We start from the raw sequence: 9,894 nt of genomic DNA, 5'->3' as shown, positions 1-9,894 counted from the left end.
GACGTTGAAAAGCATCTTAGGAAGTAAGATCAGTTTAGGACGGCTGTAGTCGTAGGCCTCTGCGGAGGATTCTTTTGTTTCTGTTTCTCAGTTCGCATTCCAGTTTCATATTATAATCAAGAGTTTTCCTTTCCTTATATTTATCCCTCTTTGAGTACTCTTATCAAGTAGATTGCGTGTTGAGTTTGTAGAGCAGTTCAGTAGAGCACCTGCTCACCATTTCGTGTGTCAGCCTTTTACTCCTATCAATTAGACAGTGGAGTTACTGGAGTATGAGATCCAAATTAGTCTATTTCTTAAAGATATGGAGAATAATACTCTTACACGGTGAGATCCTTTGCTGTGCTGAAATGCACAACGGTCCCTGCTGCCTCTCACAAACAAATAAATTAAAATAAAATAAATATATATTATTTTAGTGGATTGTGAGAGGGCTGGCTGTGCTGAAAATCTCCACCCTACAAATTCCCAAAATTATTAAACTAGTGAATCAATACATATAGTTGCCGTCCAAGTCAAAATTTAAATATTAAAACATGGTATTGTTGACTCCTAAAGTAAATTAATCGAGATTTCAATACTTAAACGGTGAATGAAAGAAAGGAAGAGAGTGATTGGTATAATAAGAATGTTTCATTCTTTGCTGTTACTCAAGTCGATAGTGTTCACATCATATTAAGTTTTATTGGCATCATCACATTTTCATGATTTGATCGCATGGGTCACATTTCATTTTATGGGCACCCTACGAGATTTAGCCTCACGATCCTCTCTTTTAAATAATGATAAAAGAAATGGACTTTTTTTTCTTTAAAGAAGTGCACTATTCAAGAAATAGACATCCAATCTAGGAATTGGATGGATTTGTAGCACCATTAATTTCTCCTATCTTGATTTTTTTTCCATTTTCTAAAAAATATACCGTAATACCGAAATACCGCACTTATCGTACCGAAAATACCGAATTTGCGGTATACCGCAAGTTGCGGTACGGTATGATACCGTATCGATAGATTTCGGTACGGTAAAGGTATAGATTATCCTATACCGCGGTATACCGCAATATACCGCATTTACGATATTTGCTAAAAATTTGATATATATGTTATATTTAAAATTTATATAAAAAAATAGTTAATATGTTAAAATCCCTAACCTTACTTTCATATTTTAGTTTAACCGCCCCCAACACCAAACACACACACGCAGAGATGCAAATCAAGTCAATTGTATAGATTTGATTGTGGTGTAGTTTTAATCTTTTGGACATTATTTAAATAGGTGAAATTTTATTTTAAATATTTGGCTATAATAGAATTTTTTGGGAATGAAACACAAGTATTACGGTATGCCATAGCTTATTTTGGTATACCGTACTCGGTATGCCATACTTTATTTCGGTATACCGTAAAAGTATGGTATACCGCAATACGGTACGGTATACCGCATAGACGGTATGGTAACGGTATCGGAAATAATCATACCGAATTTTCGGTATACCGCATTGCGGTACCGAAAAATTCGGTAAGGTATAGGTATGACATTTTCTCATACCGCAATTTACGGTACGGTATGCGGTATGACATTCTTGGTGCGGTATACCGTACCGTGCCAACCCTAATCTAACCCCAAGACGACTCGAACCTCCGATCTATTGGATAGAGGAGAAACGTCTTACCAACTAAGTTGATTACCCGATGGTAGAAATCGCAACCTTAACACGGATAGACGGAATCCATTTGAAGAGTGCAATTAATACTTTGAAACTTTTGATATATGTTTCCCAACTTTAAAACATGATGAAGCTTATTCGTTCAAGGATGAAGCAACCTATGTATCCCAAATCCAAAGGGCCATTCTCTTTTAGCATCATGCATTGCTGAATTAGGAGTAAAGGACATCACACTAAGAAAAAAAAAGTAAAGGGTGGTTTAGCCCCACTTGCAAGCAAACTTTAGCAGCCCATCCCATGTGAATAAAGTCATGTACAAAAGAAAACTAAATTATGCACCCCTCAATTCTCCCTCCCCTTTACAATTATGTCACGTTTACTTTTCCCAATTCCAGCTCCAAAGTTGTGCACATGTTGTTTTACTCTAAATTATTGAAGATTCCATTCTTTCAAATATTTATAGTTGTTTTTTTCTTAGACATAAGCAGTTTGATTTATCGGGATTGTTTGGGCAGAGATGGGCATAACTGGCAAGCTTGTTAGAAGCGTCTTCTCCAAAAGCCAGATGCATGTAAGTAGTAATTAATGGAGTTACTATATTTCATTTATTTCCAAATTACAAATAATTACTCAATATTTTTATATATGTTCACATATATTAGAGCCATCAAGGGAGCAATGGTTCAGAAAAAAGGAAATGGAGTAGCTCAGTGCGGTCCTACTTATGCGGCGAGGAGCATAGCTCACTCGAGGACTCCGCCTCCACGGTGGCGGAGACGGAATTTGCTTCATTTAGAAGCAATGTGGCAACGGACAAGAGTACGAGGGGCAGCCGGCCAGAGGAGGATACGGCTTCTGTGCGTAGCTCTGAGGCCACGGTCAACCAGCCGGCGCCGAGTTACGACGACAGAAAGGGGAAGGAAAACTCAACCTACAAACTCTTCCAGCCAGAAGATGCTGCCTTCATCATTCAGTCAGCATTTAGAAACTTTATGGTCAATATCATTACATTCGTATTCATTGCATATACTTATGCTCTCTCCTCAATTTATATATATATATAGACTGAGAGTTGTGATCAGTTGACAACTATATTAAAATGAGAACTTAAGGACCAATCAGTTTACTGATTCAATATTTGGTTGACATCACAAAACATATAAGTTACAGAATTTCTATATCAATATTCATGAATCAGCGAACTGTTATATAGTTTCTCATAGTTACTTGAAACCTGATCAGGCAAGGCGTGCTGAGAAACATGGCGCCACGAGCCCGAGTAGAGAGTCTGTAGGCACATCACTGGAAGTTCAAACTGCCAATTCATCTCACATTTTTTCTATCAAGGACGAAAGAGACGACGTCTGCCATCTTCTACGTCGTCCAACTCGAGCTCAAGTGCTCAAAATCCAGGTACAGTTTGACACCAAATTATGTTACCAAGACTTCATACCTCCACAAATTAATGCAATAATATGTATATATAAGCAAGACCATTACATTCTTAGTCAATTAATCACACTTTTGTGTGACATATTATTGAATGCATAGGAGGATTGGGATGACAGCACTGTGAGCAGTGTGATATCCAAGATGAGAATGCAGAACAGGCTTGAAGCAGCAGCTAGGCGCGAGAGGGCTCTCGCCTACGCTTTCTCACAACAGGTTACTAAGAATTTGATTTGATTTTTTTCAAAACTTGACATAATATCAATTTTGAACTTGTGCAGCTAAGGATCTGTTCGAAGAAGCACAGCAGCGGTGAGGAGTCGAACATGGGGTGGAACTGGCTGGAGCGATGGATGGCAGCGCGAGAGCCCGAGATGAAGCTGATAGCAGACGACACGAAAGCAATGGTAAGGAATGCAGCAGTGTTGGAGGAGAAGGAGAGCTGTGGATCAAATGAGGTTTCTTCACTATTTGAATTCTCTAATTCTCTCCCCAAGAATCTTCCAAAGCCAACCAACAAGCCTAGGAATCTAGCTAAAAGAAGCTTCTCTAGGCAGAGCTCCACATCAAGCCATTTGACCCCAAAAGAATCAAAGGTGCACTCTAAACAAAAATTTTTAAAAAAAATTTGTATATATTTATTTATTATTTATATTGAGTTTTTTGAAGTCATAATTGATAGCAGGATGTGAAGAAAGTGATGTGGCATGTGGAGGAAGAGAAGGAGAAGAGAAAGAGACAAAAGCAGCCTGGATTTAATAAGAGAGACACCAAGAATGTCACTGCTATTGAAGTAGCATTTCAATGATTGAAGTTGGAGTTAATCAATTTGTATAGATGTATAATGTATGGTTTGTATCTCGATCGCCCCTTTAATTTCTTGTATATTTTGTCGTTTGCTCAATAATGATGGGTAAATGATCGATTAGAACTCGCGTATCATCATATTTCTTTAATGTTGTAGGTTGAAATATTTGTTGTCTACGTGCAAGATTAAGCACGGCTAGCACTCGTATGATCCTCGTTGATAGATTGATGAACGACGGCAAATTAGTCAAGATATGTTATGGAAGACTTGATAGAACTGGATATGTGATCAAATAGATCAAATAAATGTTCACCTAATTTTAATGAACTCGAAGAATGATAGGAGTACAATAAGTTAGACAAATTTCGCTTATGAAGTGAAAAATCGAAAAGAACTCAAGTCACGTATGTTTAGTGACCAAAGTTAGACGACACTTCTTTTATTAGCACAAAATATTACTGTGAGTGGATAGTGCAATTCTAGTATAGCTAGTACGGCTAACGCATATACAGAATTAATTATATTCTAATTCTAATTCCAATTCCAATTCTAATTCTAATTCTAATTCGACCCTGATTCTCCCCTTTCCCACTTAGATTATTCGTCTTTTCCTCATCTTCGTCTTCATCTTTTGGCCTTTTAAATAATCTTCGGATCTTGGACATGGCTTTTTACTCAATGTTGAACATTCATGTTCAATTTATAATAATTTATAGATTAAAATTTGGACTGTAACAATCACTAAGTCAATTTATGAAACTAAATGAGCATATACGATGGCTAATTTTTTTATAATTATAGAAAACCAATATATTGTGAATTTGTGATGACACAAACAAATAAAAATGGTTTTTGATCCTCTACAAGCTGAATGATTGAATATTCACATTTATGTTATCCTACATCAAAATACATTCACTTCTATTTTCATGTGTTGCCGACTAGAAGAGTGGTTAATGCCTTGACCAAAGATCCCAATTTCAAGCCTACCACGGCATGGCCTTTATAAATTTTGATTCATTTATAAAAGATAAAAAAAAAAACTCCCTCCATTCTATAAAATTTGTCCCAATTTGACCACGCACGAGTTTTTGATGTCTATTTGTAGTGGAATAAGGATCCCACATTGAGGAGATTGCTAGGTGTATTTAATGTCTAGTTTTGAAAAGATTCCAATTGGGACAAACTTTGTCCGAGACGAAAATGGTTAAATGGGACAAACTTTATGCGACGGAGGGAGTACCAAATAAAAATAATGAGGTACATAGTATGACAACAGTTATTTGATTTTTTCTTTTTTACTTTGGTAGATAACTCATTTAGGGATAGAATTTCTCCCTAGATGAGTTATCTACCCTACCAAGCATGTGCTAAGATTATCAGCTAATCATCATCGAAACAGATTTGGTATGGTGGGTGCTTTGAAGCAGCTGCATCATTTCTTTGGGTGATACCAAATGAGATTGGATCGAAGAATGAAATATAGTGACAATGAGAAGCAAGATTAGACCAGCTCCATCATTTGTGGTGTCTATCTGGGGTGTGGCATGGTAATAGTGATATCATTGGTTGAGGCTTCAGCTTCAGCTTCACCACTAACTAGTTTTCTTTCTGTGAAGAAACCAGGGTGCCTTGCTTCTGGAATCTCACCTTCCTTCCCCAACATCCACACCACACTCGACATCTTTGGCCGATCTTCTGGATTCTGCTGCACACATAGCAGACCTACTTTTATCGATTTTTCCACCTCCGCATACTCAAATTCTCCATTTAGACACGTGTCCACCAGCTCCGCCAACCTCCCTTCATGGTACAGTGTCCATGCCTGAAAAGTGAAAACATACACACATTATTCAAAATAGAAATGTTAATCATTTGCATAAGTAAAGAGTTGGAAAATTTATACATGACCAAGAAGGTTGAGGCTGTGGTCTGTGTGGGAAAATCCTCTGTTTTTCTTCCCACTCACAATTTCTAGCGCTAACACGCCGAAGCTGAACACGTCTGATTTTATTGAAAACATGCCATCCATCGCATACTCGGGTGACATGTATCCACTGCGAAAGAGAAAGCACAACAGTGTCATAAATCACCAAGACAGTAACATGTGTATGTATATGAGGCTATGAGCAAGGCATTCTCACTATGTTCCAACAACACGATGCGTCTGAGCTTCAGTCTCATTCCCTCCAAAACCCCTTGCCAGTCCGAAGTCTGATATCTTGGGATTCATCTCAGCATCCAGCAAGATGTTGCTGGCTTTGAGGTCGCGGTGTATTATTCTCAAGGGAGAATCTTGATGGAGATACAAGAGCCCTCTTGCAATCCCATTGATGATGTCGAAGCGCTTTTGCCAGTCAAGAGATCTACTCTTTGTTTCATCTGTGCATATACATACTTGTGTTGAGATTAATAGATAAAATGTGAGATTGGCATGAGATGATAGTATACAAAGACTGACCAAATAAGATTAGGTCTAAGCTTTTGTTAGGCAGATATTGATATATGAGTATGCTTTCATCTCCTTGGATGCAGCATCCGAGAAGCTTTACAAGATTCCGATGCTGAAGTTTAGAGATGAAGATGACTTCATTCTTGAGTTCGTCCAGCCCTTGCCTCGACTCCTTTGATAACCGTTTCACTGCGATTTCTTGCCCTCCTTCCAGCTTGCCCTGTCATTGTAATACAGTGGTTAGCTGCATAAAATTATTTAAACATTGCATTAATGATTAAAGTCAAAGTGAATGACATAATTAAGTTTATACATGTCAGCAATTGCCAATTGGAATTTCCCATGTTGAAAACTCATTAACATGATAAAATATCATCTATACAGCTAGGCCTCATGGATTTTAGTTGCAAGTGGGCACACCCAGTGTCTGGAATCTGTAAGTATGAATGTCTAGTTTTCTTGACGCTTGTCTGAAATTAACATACTACTATTAAATTGCAGATATCCTAGTATCATGTCGACAAACACTTACATCCAAGTTTTATTTATAACAAACACTCCTTATAGATATAGCTTCTTTTACGGAATAGGTAAGACAACATCACTAGAGTTAAATGCTTAAATTCTATACTATTTCGAGTGAAACAAAATAAAACCAAGTCTTGTTTGATTGAATTACAAGATTTACCTTATAAACAAGGCCAAATCCCCCTTCCCCAAGCAAATTGGTAGTTGAAAAATGATTGGTGGCTTCGAGAATTACTGATAACTCCCAAAATGGCAAATCCGACTGATTCTCATATATTCCTGCAAAAAAACAAAAGATATGTTTCAGAAACTGAACACCATCTATATGTTTACTCAGCGAGTAAGTAGTCTGACCTTCTCCCATGGGAGTTTTGTAATTCTTCATCTTCCTCCGCCATACACACAGACTCAAAGCCAGGACTAAAGCAACAACTCCCAACACAGAAACCAAACTGGCTATCAATATCTCCCGTTTCTTTCCGTCGCCAGAATCTACAAGCGAAGCAAGCAAATAAGATCAAGTATAACAAATTAAAGAAAAATTCACATGAAAGAAATTAAATCTAACCAGCCACAGCCTCAGCCTCAGAAGCAGCCATCCTCACATAAAAAACCTGTCCATCTTGAGACAGAGTCCTAATATCAATCAAGTCATGATACCAAATCAAGCATCCAATCTTCAGTTTTATATCCAGCTGCGCGTACGCCATACAGGAGCAGTTCCTCAAGCACTCTGCTCTGCAATCATCAAGCGTTAACGACGAATCATGCCACGAATCCCGAGCATCAGGCAGCTTGATCCCCGAATACCTCACAAACACATCACTCCCATCGCAGCTCAAGTTCGTCCTCCTCACGCAGCCGTCCGACCAATCCGCCCTCACCCACCCCTCACTGTGCCTCGGCACAAACCGCTCCTCGTCCAGGCACCTGCACGACGGCGAGCCTGCCACGTCGCAGCTGCCATACGCGCCGCAGAGTCCGTAAGTGTCGCAGATATCCGATGGCAAGCTGAAGTAGATCACCCATCCGCGAGTCCGATCCACCCAAGTCCATCTCCGCGCGACGCCGGTTTGATTCAGCGCGTAGCGCGAGATGAAGGACGTGTCGACTGGATCAGATCTGTAAATCACTTTCTCCTCATCCATCACGAATGTGAGCTTGTAAGTCGGGTCCTCCTTCGGGTTGGGCGGCCCGGGGAAGCTGAACCCGTTCCACGGCCCGATCCTGGTTAAAACGGCGGAGCCTCTCCTGAGGATTATCTGCGGGTAGCCCGTGGGGTCGAGGTGGTAGCTGAATTCGCCAATGGCAGGATCATCCAAGCTCTTCCATGACGTCAGGTAGAATTCCTTTTTGGAGAGGAGGTTCCAGCCGAGGTTCATGCCGGGGAGATACGTATCGGTAGGGTAATCGAAGCTCTGCCAGATGAAATCGCGATCCTCGCCTCCGGCGGAAATGACTAGGTTTCCGGAGTCGAGGAGCTGCGCGGTGGGGGAGGCAGCGGCGGCGGTGGTGGTGTTGGAGGACCAGACGGTGGCATTGGCGCTGGTCTGGAGTAGGAGGATGCCGGGGGGGATGAGCTTGAAGACGCCGGATTTGTCGGTGAGCGGAGCCTGCCGGTTGGCGACCCAGACGATTGTGGTTTCGGTGATGTTGTTGAACCAGATGCCGACGTAGCGGTTGGTGGAGTTGCCAGCGCTGAAGAAGCCGAGGGCGAATTTGCCGGAGGCGGAAACCAGGGTTTCGCCGCCGTCTCTGATGAATTCGTCGGCGGTTATTGAGTCTGTTTGGGAGGTAATTGGCCGGAAAATTAGGGGAAGGATTACAGCAAGCCAGGGAAAACGAAATGTAGCCATTGTGTAGGAAATTCAAAAAAAAACAAATTAGTATTCCTTGGGTTTAATGATTTTGTATGGTGTTTGTTTGGCAGTAATCAGTATGAAGTCAATCTTAGTTTGAATGTTGAATCATGAATGTCACTTATTTTAATTCTAAAACCATTACAATTGTCAATTTGTATATGGAGTAGATAGAACTTGAAAACCGTTGTTGCTATATTTTATTCTGCAATTTAAAATTCCGGGTGGGTGTGACGGTCTAACGAAACATTTCTGCGTATTACTCAATAATTATCCATTATGAATGAGAAAATAAAAAAATGATATATCCATAAATTTAAAAAATAAGTTTTGAGATGGGTCTCTCAGCTTCAAACAATATCTGAAGGTGAAATGGGTCTCTCAGCTTCAAAGCGAGTCCAAAACAGTCTCCAAAATTCGGGTGAATTCAACTCCGCGTGCGGCGCCGTCTTCGCCGACTGCCTCTCCCTGAGCCAACACGCCTTCGCCGGAGTCAGAGCCTACCAGCTCTCCTCCGCCTCCGAGCGCCTCCACGGCATCCTGTGCTGCTCCGTCCCCCTCATCTCTAAGTGGCTCCCGTCCCCTCCCGACCGGACCCAAGTGGATGGGGCTCTGAAGACCGTTCTCTCCCGCCGCCCCGCTCAGGAAGAGGAGGAGGAGATAACGCTGGATGAGGCGGAATTCAAGGAGTTCGCGGTGGAGCTGTTCGCCGACGCCGTCGTTTCGCGGGCTGTGATGGAGGTTTTGAAGAGACTGCCGCTGGGTGTGGCTGGAATTGCGGGTTTCGGAGTGGTTGTGAAGCCCGGAAACGACATCGTTGTGGCGGCGCTTGGGGCGTACGCGCTAGGGCTCCTAACCTTTATTTATCTCGGCTTGGACGGTAGTTAATTAATTCATTGGGATATATTACCCATCTTGTGAATTTCATATTTTTATGGATAAATATTTGGTTATTTACACTAATTATACAATCGGTCAATTGAATGCCGATGATGAAATTAGTTTGAAGGGTGTATTTGGGTTATGGAGGCTGCCTGATAAGATTAGAATTAGACTGTACCCAAAATGGATGATGAGACTGAAAAGAAAATATGCATCAATCTAACTCTAAACCTTTTCGTATGGA

At 40.7% G+C, this 9,894-nt stretch overlaps 3 protein-coding genes across 5 annotated transcripts; 2 read left to right on the top strand and 1 right to left on the bottom strand.

The window, feature by feature from the left end:
* Nucleotides 1-2,052: 2,052 nt before the first annotated feature.
* IQD33 (IQ-domain 33) lies at nucleotides 2,053-4,136 on the top strand. 3 transcript variants are annotated; one of them, XM_048122136.2, is made up of 6 exons: nucleotides 2,053-2,243; nucleotides 2,335-2,667; nucleotides 2,915-3,085; nucleotides 3,224-3,337; nucleotides 3,403-3,717; nucleotides 3,804-4,136. In XM_048122136.2, the coding sequence occupies exons 1-6, from the start codon at nucleotides 2,190-2,192 to the stop codon at nucleotides 3,927-3,929; spliced, it is 1,113 nt and encodes a 370-aa protein (XP_047978093.1). In that variant the 5' UTR covers nucleotides 2,053-2,189; the 3' UTR covers nucleotides 3,930-4,136. The 3 variants fall into 3 exon arrangements, with proteins under 3 accessions (XP_047978093.1, XP_047978095.1, XP_047978094.1); XM_048122138.2 differs by having other exon boundaries at nucleotides 2,054-2,243; nucleotides 3,791-3,914; XM_048122137.2 differs by having other exon boundaries at nucleotides 2,056-2,243; nucleotides 3,807-4,136.
* A 997-nt stretch (nucleotides 4,137-5,133) lies between these two features.
* On the bottom strand, nucleotides 5,134-8,925 carry LOC125218205 (G-type lectin S-receptor-like serine/threonine-protein kinase At4g27290). The gene is made up of 7 exons (XM_048119830.2): nucleotides 7,478-8,925; nucleotides 7,264-7,401; nucleotides 7,070-7,188; nucleotides 6,391-6,601; nucleotides 6,074-6,311; nucleotides 5,836-5,986; nucleotides 5,134-5,754 (listed from the first exon to the last, which is right to left on the bottom strand). Exons 1-7 carry the CDS (start codon nucleotides 8,763-8,765, stop codon nucleotides 5,461-5,463), a joined length of 2,439 nt encoding a protein of 812 aa, XP_047975787.1. The 5' UTR covers nucleotides 8,766-8,925; the 3' UTR covers nucleotides 5,134-5,460.
* Nucleotides 8,926-9,045: 120 nt separating this feature from the next.
* On the top strand, nucleotides 9,046-9,894 carry LOC125219454 (uncharacterized). The gene has a single exon (XM_048121430.2). The coding sequence runs from the start codon at nucleotides 9,141-9,143 to the stop codon at nucleotides 9,654-9,656; it is 516 nt and encodes a 171-aa protein (XP_047977387.1). The 5' UTR covers nucleotides 9,046-9,140; the 3' UTR covers nucleotides 9,657-9,894.

The sequence above is a fragment of the Salvia hispanica genome, chromosome 1, assembly GCF_029641045.1.
Source record: "Salvia hispanica isolate PSC_SH4W2 chromosome 1, Shi_PSC_v1, whole genome shotgun sequence".
In the NCBI taxonomy this organism is placed as follows: Eukaryota; Viridiplantae; Streptophyta; class Magnoliopsida; order Lamiales; family Lamiaceae; genus Salvia; species Salvia hispanica.
This window is presented reverse-complemented; position numbering and strand designations above follow the sequence as displayed.